General features: G+C 39.9%; 1 protein-coding gene across 3 annotated transcripts in view; it reads left to right on the top strand.

Annotated features, from left to right (window-relative positions):
* The window catches only part of sf3b1 (splicing factor 3b, subunit 1), a 55,398-nt gene extending 37,002 nt beyond the window's left edge, over nt 1-18,396 (top strand). For all 3 annotated transcript variants that reach the window (XM_059966948.1, XM_059966949.1, XM_059966950.1), the window contains 15 exons: nt 2,562-2,663; nt 2,753-2,932; nt 4,700-4,786; nt 4,909-5,179; nt 5,352-5,497; nt 6,595-6,741; nt 8,185-8,310; nt 11,687-11,908; nt 12,137-12,319; nt 12,437-12,548; nt 12,638-12,758; nt 13,084-13,215; nt 13,694-13,966; nt 16,023-16,239; nt 16,920-18,396. In XM_059966948.1, the coding sequence (XP_059822931.1) occupies nt 2,562-2,663; nt 2,753-2,932; nt 4,700-4,786; nt 4,909-5,179; nt 5,352-5,497; nt 6,595-6,741; nt 8,185-8,310; nt 11,687-11,908; nt 12,137-12,319; nt 12,437-12,548; nt 12,638-12,758; nt 13,084-13,215; nt 13,694-13,966; nt 16,023-16,239; nt 16,920-17,078 (2,478 nt within the window). In that variant the 3' untranslated portion in view covers nt 17,079-18,396. The remainder of the gene's footprint in view (nt 1-2,561; nt 2,664-2,752; nt 2,933-4,699; nt 4,787-4,908; nt 5,180-5,351; nt 5,498-6,594; nt 6,742-8,184; nt 8,311-11,686; nt 11,909-12,136; nt 12,320-12,436; nt 12,549-12,637; nt 12,759-13,083; nt 13,216-13,693; nt 13,967-16,022; nt 16,240-16,919) is intronic.
* The last annotated feature ends 1,716 nt before the right edge of the window (nt 18,397-20,112 follow it).

Below are 20,112 nucleotides of genomic sequence, written 5' to 3'. Positions count from 1 at the left end.
GTACCTGGACTTTCAGAAAGCTTTTGATAAAGTCCCACATAGGAGATTAGTGGGCAAAATTAGGGCAAGTGATATTGGGGGCAGAGTACTGACATGGATTGAAAATTGGCTGGCTGATAAGAAACAGAGTAGTGATTAACGGGTCCCTTTCGGAATGGCAGGCTGTGACCAGTGGGGTACCACAAGGTTCGGTGCTGGGACCGCAGCTATTTACAATATACATTAATGATTTGGATGAAGGGATTAAAAGTAACATTAGCAAATTTGCTGATGACACAAAGCTGGGTGGCAGTGTGAACTGTCAGGAGGATGTTATGAGACTGCAGGGTGACTTGGACAGGTTGGGTGAGTGGGCAAATGTATGGCAGATGCAGTTTAATGTGGATAAATGTGAGGTTATCCACTTTGATGGCAAGAACAGGAAGGCAGATTACTGTCTAAATGGAGTCAAATAGGAAAAGGGGAAGTACAACAAGATCTCGGTGTTCTTGTACATCAGTCAATGAAAGCAAGCATGCAGGTATAGCAGACAGTGAAGAAAGCTAATGGCATGCTGGCCTTTATAACAAGAGGAATTGAGTATAGAAGTAAAGAGGTTCTTCTGCAGCTGTACAGGGCCCTGGTGCGACCCCACCTGGAGTATTGTGTGCAGTTTTGGTCTCCAAATTTGAGGACGGACATTCTTACTATTGAGGGAGTGTAGCGTAGGTTCACAAGGTTAATTCCCGGAATGGCGGGACTGTTATATGTTGAAAGATTGGAGCAACAGGGCTTATATACACTGGAATTTAGAAGGATGAGAGGGGATCTGATTGAAACTTATAAGATTATTAAGGGATTGGACACACTGGAGGGAGGAAGCATGTTCCTGCTGATGGGAGAGTCCAGAACTAGAGGCCACAGTTCAGGAATAAGGGGTAGGCCATTTAGAACAGAGATGCGGAAAAACTTTTTCAACCAGAGAGTGGTGGATATGTGGAATGCTCTGCTCCAGAAGGCAGTGTCTGGATGCTTTCAAGAGAGAGTTAGATAGTGCTCTTGTAGATAGCGAAATCAAGGGATATGGGGAGAGGGCAGGAACGGGATACTGATTGTGTATGATCAGCCATGATCACAGTGAAAGGCGGTGCTGACTAGAAGGGCCGAATGGCCTACTCCTGCACCTACTCTCTATTGGGTATACTTAAGGCGGAGGTTGATAGGTTCTTAATTACTCAGTGTGTCTTTGGTTATGGGGAGAAAGCAGAAAAATTGGGTTGAGAGGGATGGTAAACTAGCCACGATTGAATAGAGGAACAGACTGGGGCCAAATGGCTTAATTCTGCTTCTGGGTCTTATGATCTTGTAATTGAGAATGTTGTAATACACATGGAAGTATAAGTAGTGTTGGGTAAAAATTTTATCCGATAATATAAGAACTGTGTGCACTTTCTATTTTGGAAGTGAAGTAATTCCTTCCTGTCTACAGGTGTCCTGGACTTCCTGTCAGATCAGCGGCAGGTGTTAAGAGTGAGCTCCCTCATCTCTGCCCCTCTGTGTTGATGCCCCTCAGGGCTGTGACTAAGCTCCCTCCTTTACTCTCTGTATACCCATAATTGTGCCCCCACACACAGCTTAAATTTGCAATACTACACTGATTGGCCTAATCTCTAATAATGAGGTAGCCTACAGAGAAGAAGTCATCACTCTGATGCAGTGGTGTCAAGAAAACAACCTGTCTCGCAATGTCACAAAAACAAAGGAATTGGTTGTGGACTACAAAGAGGAATGGAGACAGGCTAACCCCTATTGACATCAATGGATCTGGGGTTGAGAGGGTGAACAACTTTAGGTTCCTTGATGTACACATCACCGTGGATTGCATGTGGTCTTTACATACCGGCTGTGTGGTGAAAAAGACGCAACAGTATCTCTTTTACCTCAGAAGGTTGAAGTTTTTTATGGGACTCCAAATCCTAAGAGCTTTCAACAGTGGCACAATTAAGAGCACCCCTGAATAGCTGCATCATGCCTGGTATGGGAGCCAATAAGAGGGACTCAGAAACGGAACTCGTACGTAACCCGGGGACTGCCTGTAGATTATATTTTCCATCCTGTGCCATTATATTGTATTTTTGAATGAGAAGGGTAGTGATGGATTCAAACCACCCTTAGTCTCCCCAACTAGTTTCTCTAATCCACAAACACATAACATTCAAGTGCTGTAGTTTGAAAGCACCCATTAGGACTTCAATCTTCATATTTAATTTCTAACAAAGTTGAAGAGCATATGTCTAATGATAGAGTGATAGCGCATAATGATGGAATAGTGTTTAATGATTGGGATACTGACTCAACTGTGAAAATGTTTAAAAAAAAAAGTTCTATACAATGAAGACTATTAGACAATGATAATATGTGCCCTATACTTGTAAAGCTTTACTTTGGTTAAATATTTTTAAACTGTTTGATAGAAGGATACCATAAATGCTTTGTAGCTGTACCCAGAAGGAAGTTTTCAACAACCTGATTCAAGGTGTTGTAGCACATAACAGGCAGATTTTCTTATTTGCATTCACCAGGTTGAAGTTGATGAATCTACCCTGAGTCCAGAAGAGCAAAAAGAAAGAAAGATAATGAAGTTGCTTTTGAAGATAAAGAATGGCACTCCTCCAATGAGGAAGGTGGGTGTAATTTTTTTAAAGTTATAACTGGTCGTGTTGTTTTGGGGCTGGAAAAACTAATTTTTCTTCTTCCTCCATCCCACTTCAAGGCTGCCTTGCGTCAAATTACTGATAAAGCCAGAGAATTTGGAGCTGGTCCCCTATTCAATCAGATTCTCCCATTGCTGATGTCTCCAACTCTTGAAGACCAGGAGCGCCACTTGCTGGTTAAAGTTATTGACCGAATCCTTTACAAGTTGGACGATTTAGTCCGACCATATGTGCACAAGGTATGTCTGCTGTGAATTCTTTATAGTATCCTGTTTAAGATTAATCTAACAATTATAGCTTTTAGTTAGAAATGTTGTCCAGCACAGTGCTGGTACGGCTGTTTTTTTAAAAAATTGCGTTTACCTAAATACCTGAGATCCTGTTATACTATCAAAACAAAAATAGCCAGCCCCTGTGATAGTGTTTCTGCAATGGTCTTGAACTTATGGATTGCTATGCAGCAGTGAGAACAGGTATTGACATATCTGTCAAGATTGACAACTGTGATATTTTTGTGAAATTATTTCCCATTCTTAATGGTAGAAATTGTAAGCCCGCTTAGACCTATTATTATTAGCTAAATGCATCCTGTGGGGTTTGTCATATTATGTTACTGATGGACATTGAAATATAAGGCACCAATCATGACATGGGTTGATCATTGCAGCTTCAGTTGTAGGAGTCCAGTTATTGCATCCTTCCTCTACAGTGCTTTTTTTAATGATAGGTGAACTTTGAAGAAGTGAACCAAATGTCATAGCCATGATTATCTTGTTCTGGTAGTCTCATTGGTGGGATCAATTTGGTAAGTTGTGTCTGTCTCATTTGAATTCCTGGCTGTTCATGCTGGGCAATTTAATGTTAATACACTAACTTTTCTTTCAATTCAAATCATTCAGTTTATTAGCTTTGCACAGTGTGAGAAGCAAAATTCAAGTTGAGTGATTTTTAGTTCATTCCTTGAGATCTTGTCTGTCCCTCATTGCTCTTGAGAAGACAATGACAAGTTGCTATCTTCAACTGCTGTAATCTATCTTGTGAAGGTACTTTATAAGTTCCAGAACTTAGATGCAACAACAATGAAGGACTGGCAATATATTTCCAATTCTGGATAGTATGTAACTTGGAAAGGAGCATACATAAGCAGATAGTGGCACTTCCATGTTCCTGAAGCCTTTGTCCTCTGTTGGAGGCTGTGGGTTGAGAGTCACTGACATAGTGGCTTAGGCAAGCACCTGCAGTGTATTCTGTAAAAAGGTAGGCACTGTAACCAGTGTGTGCCAGTGGGAGAGGGAATACATGTTTAGAATGGAGAATGAAATGCCAAATGGAGATTGATTCAATCTGAATGTTAAACTTCAAACTGTTGAACCTGCACATCTATGACATCTATCACACTCCTACTTAGCTTTTTTTTTATGGTGAATAGGTCTTAGGATTCTGTGATATAACCTGCTGCAGACAACCAGGCCTCCTACCTTGAGGTTGGTGCTTTTAGGTTCTGGTTAATGATGGAAAGTTTGATGGTAATCCCATGGAATGTGAAAGGTAGATGGTTAAACTCAATTATGAAGCATTGCCCACCAATTTTCTGGCACTTGATAACCTACACAACCATGTCAATTAATTGTAGTTTACAAGTGATGAGCTGATGGTAAATGATAGTGCTTCTTAAAAAAGTTTGAACCTAGGAGTTTTTGCTGGGGAGAGGAACAAATATAAGGACTTAAAAAAAAATAATAATAATAAATAATTAATTTGGTGTGCCTGATTTATTACATTTTGATATATTCAAAAAAGTAATAATCAGAAATATAATCCTTTAATGAGGTGCCTTAAATGGAATTGGGTCTTATGGGGATGAAAGCATGGGTTTCTCTTGAAAATTAGAAAATAAGTCAAACTTGGCTGTTCGCATTTACTATTTCCTGTTGTGATAGTGCGGGAGGGGAAATGTATTTGTACGTGATTGTTTTAGTCACAAAATTGTTGCTGTTTTGTTATAGATTCTTGTGGTTATTGAGCCATTGCTGATTGATGAAGACTATTATGCAAGAGTAGAAGGCAGAGAAATCATTTCTAACTTAGCAAAGGTATGAATAAAGTCCCTTAAAATATATTAATTTCAAAGTTTAAAATTTGGGAATTTGTCTGTAGGGTCTGGGTGAAAACTTGTGGGTTTGCCTGTATTGACGGTTTGGTTTTTTTTTATTAGGCTGCGGGTCTTGCCACCATGATTTCTACTATGCGTCCTGATATTGATAACATGGATGAATATGTAAGAAACACAACAGCTAGAGCCTTTGCTGTTGTTGCTTCAGCCTTGGGTATTCCATCACTGCTGCCTTTCCTCAAAGCTGTATGCAAGAGTAAAAAATCATGGCAGGCTCGACATACAGGAATCAAAATTGTGCAGCAGATTGCCATCCTTATGGGTTGTGCCATCTTGCCTCATTTGAGGAGCTTGGTTGAGATTATTGAACATGGTATGTACTAACGGATTAAATGTTTTTTTTATGTTAATGAGTTCATCCCATTCGGTTATTAACCAGCTGAGAAATTCACATAGATTTATAGTTTTAATTGGTGACTCTAGTTCATTATATCTGAAGTTCAATGATTGCATAAATTGATCAAATGAAATATCTTGCCCCACAGGTCTGGTTGATGAGCAGCAGAAAGTACGAACTATCAGTGCTCTGGCTATTGCTGCCTTGGCTGAAGCTGCAACTCCATATGGCATCGAGTCATTTGACTCTGTTCTGAAACCATTGTGGAAAGGTATTCGACAACATAGAGGCAAAGTAAGCATAATATTGTATATCGTTTGCTGGTTTGACTATAGTCAGTGAGCAGATGTGATAACATTACATTGTACAACAAATATTGAGTGAGGCCCTCTGTTGGTCGAGGTTGCATCATGCCTGACTATGGGATACGCAAGCCAGGGCAGTATGATATGGAGAGCAAGTTATGCCCATGTAACTGGCTCCCCCTCACACAGCTGACGAATCCAAAGCAAAAGTAGAGGCCAGTACAGTTTGACACCAGTGGTGTAGCAGGAGTTACCAGTCAGCATTGAACTTAACGTAGGACTGCCTTAGAGATTCCAGCTCCAGAATTTTTTCCTCCGGATTTACTCCTGAAGCCTTCCCCATGAGTGGGTCTAGCTGCAAGGTAGTGGAGGTTTGTGATCAGAGTTTTCCTCTTCTAGATGAGCTGCCAACCACAGCTGACAAGCACCATCTGCCTAAAGTAACTGGTTTTAGGGCACTAGTAACCTGTTTTTTATCTTCTGTTAGTAAAAATGGTTCCTCCAGTCTTAGTAGCTAAGCTACATGTGAAGAACAGGAGCTGGGCTTGGTTGTCAGAGGTTATTTGAGACACATGTTGTTGGGAGCACTTATAGATAGTAGGAGCCTATCTCCATTACCTCACCTGGCTATGACAACTTTAAGGAACCAACAAATATGAAGGAACTTGGTGGTTGACTATTTTAATGTTTTTTTTTTATCTGAATTTCTTTGTATGATGTAAAAAATGTTGCAAGATGTTAGCAATTTTAATGTGGACAGAGAAAGATTTTAGAAAAATTAATCAACAGGTTTGAAATTAGTATTCTTCCCACTTATTTTTGTAATTTTCCAACAAGAATCAGGTAACTGAATACATCTTAATGTTTTGATGATTCAGCTATTGGAATTTGCTGATGTTTTCATATATTTCACCTTTCAAATGTAAATTCATTTGACTTTTGCGGTGTGCATTCTTTTTTAACATTCTACTGTTTGGTGGAGCATCCTAGTCCCAACCAACATTTTGCTATTTTTAAATTAATGTGATTGTTTAAACGTTTTATCATTGAAATTCTAGCACCTAGAATTGATATTGTCTGTTCCAGGGTTTGGCTGCCTTTTTAAAGGCTATTGGTTACTTGATTCCGCTTATGGATGCTGAATATGCAAACTACTATACACGAGAAGTGATGTTGATCCTTATCCGAGAGTTTCAGTCTCCTGATGAAGAAATGAAAAAAATCGTACTTAAGGCAAGTTTGTAACCATTATGATGATATTCTAGTACTTAATAACTTTAAGCATGACTAAATATTGCTTACTGTCTTAAATTTTTGCTGGTTGATGCTATCCTTTGTTAGCCATCAGGGGTATGTAGTTTTTAAAAAAAAAAATTCTGAATAATTGGATTAGTGAATGAGGCGTTGAAGGAAAGATGGAAGTAATATGATTTATTTAAACAGTATGTCTGTAATGCAACCTTTCACTGTACCCCAGTACATGTGACGGTAATAAGCTAATTCCAATCTGAAGTGTGCAGCAGAGTTGATATTAACACTTCACATAGAATAATTCATATCAAATAGTTTCAAGATGAACTAAAAGGCAAAAAGATCTGGTGCATGTGATAAAATGAATGACCTCAGAATGCTGCATCATTCTTTTGATGTTTTATTAAGTGTGTTATTGAGTATCGTGTTGGAATAATTTTAATGCACTGAAATCCTGCAAGTTGTTAGGGTATGTAAGCCTCTATTAGTTGGGGGGTGAATACAAGAGTTGCAAAGTAGTGTTGCAGCTTTATAAAACCCTGGCTGGACCACATTTGGAATGTTGTGCTCAGTTCTAGTGGGATCTTCAGAAGAGATGAGTTGCAACGGAGGCTTACCAGGATGCTGTTTGGATTAGAGAGCATGTCTTATGAGGATGCTTTTTCTTTGAAAAGGAGAAGGGTGAAAGATGAGGATAGAGGTGCTCCGAATAATGAGAGGCATGGTTGAATGTATGGCCAGAGATTTTTTCCCCTAGTGCAGAAATGGCTAATACAAGGCATAACTTTAAGGCAGTGGGGGGGGAATATCGAGTAGTTTTTTCTTTTACTCACTAGTAGGTGTGTGGAATGCATTGCCAGAAGTAGTGGTAGAAGCAGATACTTTAGGGTCTTTAAGATAGGCAAATCGATGATAGAAAATTGGAGGGTTAAGTGGAAGGAAAAGGTTAGATTGATCTAACAGTGTCAGCACAATATCATGAGCCGAGACTGTGCTGTAATGTTCTCTGAAAGTATGTGCGTTCAGGTAAAATCGTTTATTAATACTATAATTTTGAGTCTAAAGTTCTTATAAGTCGCTGTATATGACCTACCAATTAATTTCTGGTATTAGGATATAAAATACTTAGTTGTAAAACTTAAAAGTAATGCATTGCTACTGTTTTTAAAATATTTTATTTGAGCATTCTTAACTTTAGGTGCTGCACTTTCTCCCAATATGCTTTGGTAATATATTGCTGAAAATGTATTTAAGGGGTTTTTGTTATTACAAGTAGTTTGCAAACCAAGAACATGTTTTATGCATGAGCTAGCCTCTGATTATTTATTCTATTCATTGTGAAGGGAGTTTAAATTTGTGATGTGGGTTTAACTAATGGGAAATTAATCACAGCTTTGAGTAATTAATTGTACCTGCTATATGTAGGTGGTAAAGCAATGTTGTGGAACGGATGGTGTGGAAGCCAATTACATCAAAACAGAAATCCTTCCTCCATTTTTCAAGCACTTCTGGCAGCATCGAATGGCTTTGGACAGGAGAAACTACAGACAGGTAAACCAGTTTGTTTTGTTGTAGGTATTCAGTAGAGTTTAGGATAACATACTAGATTTAAATGTACTGAGACCACTGATGAAGAAAGGCATGATATACAAGTTGCAGTTAGTGCATGTACTCCAGAGAGAAAGGTATAATACATAAAGATAAGGAAAAAGGTACACTAGAAAAATACAGATGAACTAGCAAACAAAAGAAAATCCATCGATACTGGAAATCCTAGCAACACCCACACAATGCTGAAGGAACTCAGCAGTCCAGGCAACATCTATAGGGGAGAAAAAGTACAGTCGACATTTTGGGCTGAGACCCTTTGGCAGGACTGGAGAAAAAAGATAAGTAGATTTAAAAGGTGGGGGGACGGGAGAGAGAAAGATGATAGGTGAAACTGGGAGGGGGAGGGATGAGTAAAGACCTGGGAAGTTGATTGTCAAATGAGATTACATGTCTGAAGCAGGGGGAATCTGAAAGGAGAGGGCAGAAGGTCATGGAAGAAAGAAAAGTGGGTAGGAGCACTAGAGGGAGGCAGGCTAGGAGATGAGGGGGAGAAAGGGATGGGGAATGGTGAAGAGGTGGGGGGGCATTAGCAGAAATTTGAGAAATCGATGTTCATGCCATCAGGTTAGAGGCTACCCAGACAGAATATATGAAGGTGGTGGTCCTCCAACCTAGTGTGACTTCATCGCGACAGTAGAGGGGGCCATAGATTGACATGTCAGAATGGGAATGGGAAGTAGAATTAAAGTGGGTGGCTACTGGGATTTCCTGCATCTCCTGGCAGACAGAGCATAGATGCTTGGTGAAGTGATTGCCCAATCTTCATTGGGTCTCACCGCTATATAGGAGGCCACACTGGGTGCACCAGATACAGTATATGACCCCAACAGATTCACAGGTGAAGTGTCGCCTCACCTGAAAGGACTGTTTGGGACCCTGAATGGTCACAAGTGAGGTGGTGTAGGGGCAGGTGAGCACTTGTTCCACTCGCAAGGGTAAGTGCCAGGAGGGAGATCCATAGGGAGGGATGAATGGACAAGGGAGTCACAGAGGAGGTGATCCCTGCAGAAAGTGTGGAGGAAAAGATGTGCTTTGAGGTGGGATCCCGCTGGAGATGACTGAAGTTCCTGAGAATTAAATGCTGGATGCAGAGAATGGTGGGGTGGTAGGGAAGGACAAGAGGAACCCTATCCCTCGTAGGGAGGCAGGAGGATGGGGTAAGAGCAGACGTGCATGAAATGGAAGAGGTGTGGTTGAGAGCAGCATTGATGGTGGAATATGGAAGCTACTTTCTTTAAAAGAGTAGAGCCATTTCCTTCATTCTGGAATGAAAAGCTTCATGCTGAGAGCAGATGCAGCGGAAACAGAGGAATTGAGAGAAGGGGATGGCATTTTTACAAGTAACAGGGTGGGACGAGGTATAGTCCAGGAAGCTGTGAGAGTCAGTGGGTTGATAATAGACATCAGTAGATAAGCTGTCTCCAGAAGTAGACAGTGAAATTGAGAAAGGGGAGGTAGGTGTTGGAAATGGAACAGGTAAATTTGAGGGCAGGGTGGAATTTGGAGGCAAAGTCGATGAGTTACACGTGGGTGCAGAAAGCAGTACCAATGCAGTTGTCGATGTAGCGTAGGAAAAGTGGGGGGGTGGTCACCAGTGTAGGCTTGGAATGTAGACTGTTCCACATAGCCAACAAAAAGGTAGGGATAGCTGGGACACACAGGAGTGCCCATGGCTACCCCTTTTGTTTGAAGGAAGTGGGAGGAGCCAGTATCAAGAATGAGGACAAGTTCCGCTAGAGGAGAATGGTGGTGGAGGGGAAGAAAGAAATGGAGAGCTTTGAGGCCTTTTTGGTGAGGGATGGAGGTGTATAGGGACTGGTCATCCATCGTGAAAATAAGATGATGGGGGCGAGGGAACCTGAAATCATTGAAAAGATCTAGAGCGTGTGACATGTCACAGATGAAGATAGGAAGGGACTGAACTTGGGGGGGGGGGGAGTGTAATGAAGGGGGTGTAAGTTAAAGGCATGGATACAAAGGGTAGATGTTCACTGTGGCTAAAGTTGGGAAATGAGGCTCCATTTAGCCAGCGCCAAGATTGTTGCATACAATCAAGGTATGAGATATGAGTTCAGTGGGGCAGGAACAAACTGAAACAATGGGTCTACCTGGGCAAACGTGCAGATGTAAAAATGAGTACGTTTTGCAAATAAGTAAATTCCGTGTGAGGTTAAGGATTTTTACGGGATGGACAAGAGTGAACATGGGCATTGACAGCAAATGAGAAACATACCAATTAACTGCTAACATCAATTCATATGGTACGATGCTTAAAATTTAAATTCAAGTCATAGTGGCTGAAGATGGAAAATGAGGCTCCATTTAGCCAATGCCAGGGTTGTTGGTTATTATTTATTTCATCAATTGGAGCAAAGTGGGATGGGTGGGAAGTAAATACTGTGAAGGAACAAGTTGGTAAACTTGATGAATAGGAATACAATTGATGTGTTTTCTACTTTGGTCAGTGTGAAGCTTTAAAGTTTTGTCAACAAATGTGAAAAAGTCAAGGAATATCTGGAAAGTAAGAAACAATGGGTTCAGGACATTATGATCTGTATGTACTTGTGGACAAATCCTTAAGAGTAGCAATACAATCTTAAGTCCACCAAAAATTTAAATGAAGCACATTTATCACTATATTTTGAAAGGATATTAAGCCACTGAGAACAGAACATCAAGTTTATATCTTCAGGAAGCAAATCTATTATTTAATGCATTTTAGAGATTTGAGGATTGCTCACAAGACCAGTATTTGTCTTTCAACAATTGCCACCACTTCAACAGTGCATTTCTTGTGAAAGCATCCTCACTTATTGTGAATTAATCCCAGCAAAAATAAGCAATTGCTGCTGTATTTCTGAATCAGGCTATTGTGACTTGGAAGGGAGCTGGTAGCTTGTGGTGTTTCCATACTTTTGTTCCTGGCCTTTTTAGTTACTTGAATCTTAAAATTTAGCATATACTCTAGTCTGTGTCTCTTGATCCAAGATAGATAACCTCATATTTTCTCCATTGTGAACTTAAGCTTTTTAATTTTCAGTCCCTTTGGTCTGATTTATACATTGGAATATTTGTTTCAATTATGGAGACTATCCTTGTAGTACTATTCCCAGTTCAGTTGTAGCAAAGCAAGGTTCAATTCTTAATGCATTGTTGAGACACTACAATTTTAGAGGACAGTACTGATTTCTAACCTTTCAGTTAATTTTTTTTATATACTTCTGAAATGATCTGAAATTATTTGCTATCATCCATGTTAAAAGTAACAAATTTTCGGTACTTGTGAATAACATTTTTGCATTTCTGTTCTTTACAGTTAGTAGATACCACTGTGGAACTTGCAAACAAGGTTGGAGCAGCTGAAATAATCTCCAGGATAGTTGATGATTTAAAAGATGAAGCTGAGCAATACAGAAAAATGGTGATGGAAACCATTGAAAAGATCATGGGTAATCTGGGAGCTGCAGATATTGATCATAAATTAGAAGAACAGCTCATTGATGGCATCTTGTATGCATTCCAGGAACAGACTACTGAGGTGTGCATTTACATTTGGATTCACCTTTTGTCTAGTTCAAGTAAAACTGCTAACTGTCTTTTGAGTTTCTGCTGCATCAGAGTTCTTTGGTATTTCAGTTTCCCTAATGTTAAAATGACATCAGTTCACTCTGTGAATTTTATTTTGATTAATAATTGTATATAGTGTTTTCATACATTGTTTTCTTTTGTACATTTGTTCTAATATTGTTGATTTTTCTCCCTATAGGATTCTGTAATGTTAAATGGTTTTGGTACAGTGGTAAACGCATTGGGTAAGCGTGTAAAGCCCTATTTACCACAGATTTGTGGCACAGTATTGTGGCGTCTGAACAATAAATCCGCCAAAGTACGACAGCAAGCTGCAGACCTAATCTCTCGGATAGCAGTGGTTATGAAGACCTGTCAGGAGGTACGTATGCTTTTCAGGACCGTGTTAGATTTTCTTAACTACTACATTGAATTTAGTTTCAAATATATTTACTGTTTCTTGTTCAGGTCATGTGAGCTAATACCTTTTTTATTATAGGAAAAACTGATGGGCCACTTGGGTGTTGTGCTATATGAATACCTGGGTGAAGAGTACCCTGAAGTATTGGGGAGTATTTTGGGAGCACTGAAAGCTATTGTAAATGTTATAGGTATGTCCATTATCTAAACTTGGACTGCTTATTTTCAATTAAACTGAAGAAATACTTAAAGAAAATTTCTGCCTTATGTAATATTACAGGTATGCATAAAATGACTCCACCCATTAAGGATCTTCTTCCACGTCTTACTCCAATTTTGAAAAACAGGCATGAAAAGGTTCAGGAGAACTGTATTGACCTCGTTGGACGAATTGCTGATCGGTAATTAGCCAACTAAGTAAACCTCATTTTCTTTAGTTTTGTTGAATAATTTTTTAAGTAGCAAACTGTAGTTTAGTTGGTACTTGATCAAATGTGACTTGCAGTAAATGAGAATGAAAGGTAGGTACGGTAACCTGAAAGAAATTTGGGGAAAATAAAGGAAAATCCAGGAAATGGGTGCTTGCTGTTATTTGAAAAATTGGCATTTTAAAATGGTGCAGTTGGAGTCAAAACTGGTTTGAGGTTGCTTGATATTAATACTGATCAAAAATTATACAGTGATGCATTTACAACTTGTTCCTGAATGCCTGTGTTCTTTATGCAGAGGTGCAGAGTATGTATCTGCTCGTGAATGGATGAGGATATGCTTTGAATTGTTAGAACTTTTAAAGGCACACAAAAAAGCCATCAGAAGAGCAACAGTAAACACCTTTGGCTACATTGCAAAAGCTATTGGGTAAGTTCAGTGAAGCGATTACAGTAGCAGGTTAGAATTGGTTGTCAGTGCTTAGTGTTGTCCAAAGGGTATGTTTATTTTTCACTTGTCTACATACAACTGTAAAAGGTGAATGATATAAGACTGCTGTGCTCTTGCACAGGGAGAAAATCTTTGCTTTCCTAATGTTAAATAACTGAATTAGATTCCTGTTGCACTCTAAAAAGAAATGCTTTCTGTACAATAAAAAAAATGCAGTTTAAGTTTCTAGTATTCTTTGACCAATTAACTGACATGTGGCTGTTGTGTTTTACTATTTATTGTAATGTTTATTATTTAGTGTTGCATTTGTTATGATTGCACTGCTCCTGGGAAACACTGTCTCATTCTGCCTTGCAGAGCTGATGTACGGTTAGAATGACAATAAAAGTTTTTGAATCTTGAATCAATAAAAAAAAAGTCACTTTTTAAATTTTTCACTTGTTTACTTTCCTTTCAGTCCACATGATGTACTGGCCACGCTTTTGAATAATCTGAAGGTTCAAGAACGTCAGAACCGGGTCTGTACCACAGTAGCTATTGCTATTGTGGCAGAAACATGCTCTCCATTCACAGTGCTTCCTGCTTTGATGAATGAGTATAGAGTTCCTGAGTTGAATGTGCAGAATGGTGTGCTTAAATCTCTCTCGTTCTTATTTGAGTACATTGGCGAAATGGGAAAAGATTATATTTATGCAGTTACACCATTGCTTGAAGATGCTTTAATGGACAGGTGAGTTCAGTTAAATTCTGATAGCAGATATCTTAACAGCCAAAGACCAATGTTTTTTTTTTTCAATTCAATTCAAGTTTGTTGTTCAACCATACATGAATACTCAAGAATACAGCCAAATGAGACAGTGTAACTGCCGGGTCAAAGTGCAAAACACAGTACCAACAGTCTCACACAGCAACAAGCATACATAGCACATATAAGATAGAAAAATAATCACTCAATAAAAGAAACCAAACTCATGCCATCCAAAAGCACTGAAATCTGCAGATCACCATTGTTTTCTGCCAAGCGAACATTGTGTGGTGAGGGGGGTGGGGGTGGAGAGACAGCAACACCAATGCCACGTCATATTCCCCCCCCCCCCTCCATTGCCCCTCACTGGCAGCTGTAAACAAGCAATACTGTGGTTTGAGGTTTAGTCCTCGCACATACAAGATAGCATATAGTAAAATACAATCACGCAAGATATATATGCATATAGTCCAGATCCTGAGTCCATTGTTCAGCCGAGCAAATACTAGGGGTCGGATCAGCGCCAACTCCAGCCAGAATGCTGTGGCACGCCACCCCTGTTGGAGCACACCAGCTCAAAGGTGTCTCTCAGCAGCTGTAAACAGACAACACTGCAGATGGGTATGGAACACATTTTAAAATTGTCATGGCAATTTTGTTTTATTGTTTTGTGTTTTGGTTATGAATAGAAAACTCAAATTTAGTTTTGTGTGTACTTTTTATTTCAAGTCTTTTAATTATGAAACCTTACATATTCCAGTGTCATTTTCTGGCAAATTAATTGTGATTCTGTTCTATAAAGTCAGCTGGTTATACAGTCATTACTTTATCCAAATATAAGATGATGAGAGGCATTGATCATGTGGATAGTCAGAGGCATTTTCCCAGGGCTGAGATGGTTGCCACGAGGACACAGGTTTTAGGTGCTGGGGAGTAGGTACAGAGGTGATGTCAGGGGTAAGCTTTTTACTCGAGAGAGTGGTGACTGCGTGGAATGGGCTGTTGGCCAACGGTGGTGGAGGTGGATACGATAGGGTCTTTTAAGAGAATTTTGGATAAGTACATGGAGCTTAGAAACATAGAGGGCTATGGGTAAGCCTAGTAATTTCTAAGGTAGGGACATGTTCAGCACAACTTAGTGGGCTGAAGGGCCTGTATTGTGCTGTAGTTTTTCTATGTTAAATCAAAAAGATACAGTTTAAGGCATACTTCTGAGGCTGGAGAACAAAAATCATAGGGTGTCTCTTTTAGATTACATGAAACTGTTTGAAAGAAAAGTAAGAGAAGGACTTTATCCTGATCAGTATTTCTCATTCATTCAACATTAAATTACCACATGCTGTCTGTTGGAATGGGGTAAAGAAAAGGAAAATAAAGCTGTAAACATTCTATTGAAGCAAAAATTAATATTCACATTTGTGGGAAGCTGAATCATGCTCTTACTATAAACTTGTGGTCCAATACTCTAATCATCACTTTCAAGAATTGCAAGTAAAATAATTTTGCTTAAAACATGAAGTGCTAGCATAATGTTTCTGTCCATCCCAACAAGGAAAGAATTTTGTGTTTATTAAATATCTGAGAGGTACCAAACTTTGCATTCTATATATTTGCTTTCAAAGGAAAATAAATATTTTAGAAATGTGACATTTATATAGTGCCTTTTTACTATCAGAGTGCTCTAAAAGCAATGAAGTACTGAAGTTGCTCACACATAAATGAAGTAATGTTACTTCTGCCAGAATTTTCCTGTCGAAGCTGACCCATTTATAGTTTGGTGCAGGCTCCTTTGCCATTTGTGGAAGGCAACTGGAGTATTTCACTTAGCTGTTGCTAAGCTCATAAACTAAATCATTAATGGAAAATGGATTACCAGTAGCAATTTATAATATCTGTTTTCAATAAATTATGTCTCAAAACTTTGAAATATGTGATTTAAAGAATTTTGTATTGGCAGGAAACAAGATTTTTTGTGGTATAAAATATAATCTTAAAAATAAGTAGTGAATTAATATGTAATTTTGTCTTGTCTTTATTCTAGAGACCTGGTTCACAGACAGACAGCTAGTGCAGTTGTGCAGCACATGTCCCTGGGAGTATATGGATTTGGGTGTGAAGATGCTCTAAATCACTTGTTAAATTATGTATGGCCCAATGTTTTTGAGACATCACCACATGTTATCCAGGCAGTAATGGGGGCATTGGAGGGTCTAAGGGTCGCATTAGGACCTTGCAGAATGCTACAATATTGCTTACAGGTAAGTTAAAATTTTGTCATCATATATTTGGATTAGATTTGATCTGGATGCAACATTGTTTTCATAGGACCTCTAGCTAATGACTTTTAATTGTTGCAAGTCTTTTTGTCCTGATATTCTTGTAGAAATTTCCTTGCATGTCATCTCGTGTCACCAAGAAGGGTGCACAAGAGTGGCCAAGTTACAAGAATTTTCCCTTGCTCTTAAGGAAGGTGTTCAGCCTTCTCACAATAAAACAGCTAAGGTTAACAATTTGTCCTTAATGCACGCATGCATTCTACTAACTCATTAGTACTAGATACTAATGTTGGTGTTAAAGTAAATTAGGTTGCACTTTGCTGGCTTTCAACATGGCCCAGTGCTTTCCCTGTGTAGGGGAAAAATTTCACATAACTAAATGTTAATTAGCTACACACTTGGACTGTATGATCCATTTTGCCATTCTGATTTAATTCGCAGTGCTGCATGTTGCACTTGTCAATCGCAATAATTTAAGCATTTCAATCCTTTCACTAAAGTTTTAATTAGTGAACAAAGGAAAGCGACTTCCAAAAACCTTATGGTTTTAAACAGTGTCTGTTTTATTTTAAGAGTTAGCATTTAATGTTTTCTCAATGTTGGAAGTCCTCATTGGCCTTCAGCAGCATAGTAAAGTTCTGCCTTTTTCTTATTTTTCAAAGGGCTTGTTCCATCCTGCCAGAAAAGTACGTGATGTCTACTGGAAGATCTACAACTCGATCTACATCGGTTCACAGGATGCCCTAATTGCACATTATCCAAGGATATTTAATGATGAAAAAAATACACATGTCCGCTATGAACTTGACTACATCTTATAAAGCAAGTTATTCTTCACACTGTCTTTGTCTGCTATTTTGCTGCATTGTAATTGCCCTTGGTTACCCAAACTTTTGCTGTGCTTCAGATGTGACGTGATGACAGTCTGAAATAAAAACATTGGTCATCTTGTTGGAACAGATTGTATAAGTAGTAAGTGGATAGGGCTAGAAGTACTATTTTATTTTAATTGGGACTTGAAGACTGTAAATTTAGTCCCATTACTTGTTAAATAGCCAAATCATATTGTGACCAGCAGGATGATGAATATTCAATTCACAATTCATTTGAATTTGTCTTTATTGAGATTTAGATTTCATTCCTTGTGTTGACAGGTTGTTTCTTAAAAAAAATAAACAAAAGTCTAAGTCTGTTTTATATTTCTCAAGTTATTTTTGAGGTGCTTTTAAGAAAGATTCAGATAAGGAACACATTATCTTCATTAACTTGTAGAATTATTAAATTTCCCCAGTTACCTTTACATGACCGGATGTACCTTTTCTACTTTTGCTAAAATATAGTATTCACTTTGCATGATCTTTTCTATAGTTTGTGACAAAGATCTTCAGGGATAACTTTGGGGGTTATTATTTGCAGATGAACTGTAACTGCTTGATTAGGACAGATAAAAATCCCAGGAATGAAGTGAGCAATTGGTCATTAAATTGACAAGCTGAATGAATTAATCAGCTTCTGACACCCATGACACCACAAGTTGTAAAATGCTCATTTATCCCCAAACAAGGCATCCAAGACAAAGTTTGAATGGAAGGATCATGTCACTGTTAATGAAAGTATGAAGATATGTACCATGATTGCTCATCCATCGATGTGGAAATGTGGAAAAACATGTAGCTTCTACAATAGAAACTCAAATGAGCTATTTTGAGATAAATGTCTTTACTAAGTTTTACTCAATAACATTAACAGTGACATTTAAGAATTGCTTGATTCTTCCAAGTATATGGAGATGGGTTTATGACAGTGTTTTGCTGCCATTAAATCTCCAATTTATGTTGTAAATACTCTTCATTCTCTATTGTAATATTTATAACACATTAAAACTAAAGCTACAACAGTATGAACTTTAGGATTAATGTTATATGATTGGCTTTATCTTCCACTCTTGACATAGTGAATTTTGACTGAAATTAATTTTGAAAACTTATGAATCCAGACAGCGTAATAAACACGTCACTTGTTGGTTATGTGGTCAGATTCACCTATGATTTCATATTCTATAACTGGTAGGCTTGTACTTTTTCTTTAAATAAGTCACTGCAGGTACACTTGATGTTGTAATAAATATGTCTCTCTGTATGTTGCCTCCTGGTGCTTTATTATTAGACCAAGCATTATAAAGGACTTCTTTAAATTGTCAGAAAATTTTTTTTGAAAAAATATAAATGTAGCTTTATGTACTTCTGCTTGACTTCTTTTATTTCTACAGGGTTATAAACTAATATTCAAATTTTCTACTATCTTTAAAAATGTTTTGACATGTGAAGTTCTTTATGAATAATCCTGTCCTACATTTATTTGGAGATGCAGCACGTTAACTGGCCTTTCCAGCTCAATGAATCTGTGCTACTGTAGCAATGTGCTGCACACAGCGCTGAAATAACGACACGCAGTCGGTAAGTCATTTCGAGACTAGTTTATTCAAACTTCGCGGTGCTGGCATTTAAATCCCCAGTGCCCGCCCTCTCCAGGCGGAAATGACATCGGAGGTGCATTACCAAAGTCTCCCCCGCGCGCTGGCTATTTGTGAGCCGGTACGCCTGTGCAGAAAGTGGGTCACCACATAACCCCAGAACCGGCGTTACACCCCCCAATGTCCACAGTCTGGATCAGCCTGTTTGGGAGGTCTACCTCTGAGCCGCAGTGCCTGAACCTCGACCGGCTGCACCAAGTCCACATGGGCTGGTTTGAGTTGGTCCACCGTGAAAACCTCCTCTTTCCCACCAATGTCCAGAACGTATGTGGACCTGTTGTTGTTGATCACCTTGAATGGCCGCTGTAGCGGCGCCCAGTGTCCGCCCCTTCGTACAAACACAAACTTACAGTTTTGCAGGTCTTTGGGTACGTGGGTCGGGGTCCGTCCGTGCTGTGAAGTTGGTACGGGGACCAGGTTGCCGAGCCTCTCGCATAGCTTATCCAGGACTGCTGCGGGTTCTTCCTCTTGCCCCCTTGGGGCTGGTATGAACTCTCCCGGGACGGCCAGGGGTGTGCTGTACACCAATTCAGCCGACGAGGTGTGCAGATCCTCTTTGGGCGCTGTATGAATTCCAAGCAGGACCCAGGGAAGCTCGTCCACCCAGTTAGGTCCTCTCAGGTCCTCTGAGAGCTGACTTAAAGTGACGGTGGAAGCGTTCCACCTGTCCGTTCGACTGGGTGGTAGGCAGTTGTGAGGTGCAGCTGCATTCCCAACAGGCTGGCCACAGCCGACCACAGGTTGGAGGTGAACTGGGCGCCTCTGTCGGAGGTAATGTGGGCCGGTACCTCGAAGCATGCTACCCAGGTTGTGATCAGTGCTCGGGTGCAGGAATCAGCAGATGTGTCGGTGAGCAGGACCGCCTCTGGCCACCTCATGAACTGGTCTACCATCGTTAGGAGGTACCGCGCTCCTCAGGACACTGGTAGGGGGCCCACGATATCCACATGAATGTGGTCGAACCTCCGGTGGGTGGGTTCGAACTGCTGCGGCGGGGCTTTAGTGTGCCATTGCACCTTGGCTGTTTGGCACTATGCGCACTTTCTGGCCCACTCACTGACCTGCTTGCGAAGTCCGTGCCACACGAACTTGCTGGAGACCAGCCGGACGGTTGACCTGTTAGATGGGTGCGCCAAACCGTGTATGGAGTCAAAAACTCGCCGCCTCCAGGCTGCCGGGACGATGTGGCGAGGTTGGCCGGTAGCCACGTCGCACAGGAGGGTCCTCTCACCTGGGCCTATGAGAAAGTCCTGCAGCTGCAAACCCGAGACTGTGGTCCTGTAGCTGGGCATCTCGTCGTCTGCCAGCTGCGCCTCCACCAG

This window comes from Hypanus sabinus, chromosome 4, assembly GCF_030144855.1.
Source record: "Hypanus sabinus isolate sHypSab1 chromosome 4, sHypSab1.hap1, whole genome shotgun sequence".
Taxonomy (NCBI): Eukaryota; Metazoa; Chordata; class Chondrichthyes; order Myliobatiformes; family Dasyatidae; genus Hypanus; species Hypanus sabinus.
The sequence above is the reverse complement of the archived record's forward strand: the minus strand, read 5'-3'. Positions and strand labels throughout refer to the sequence as shown.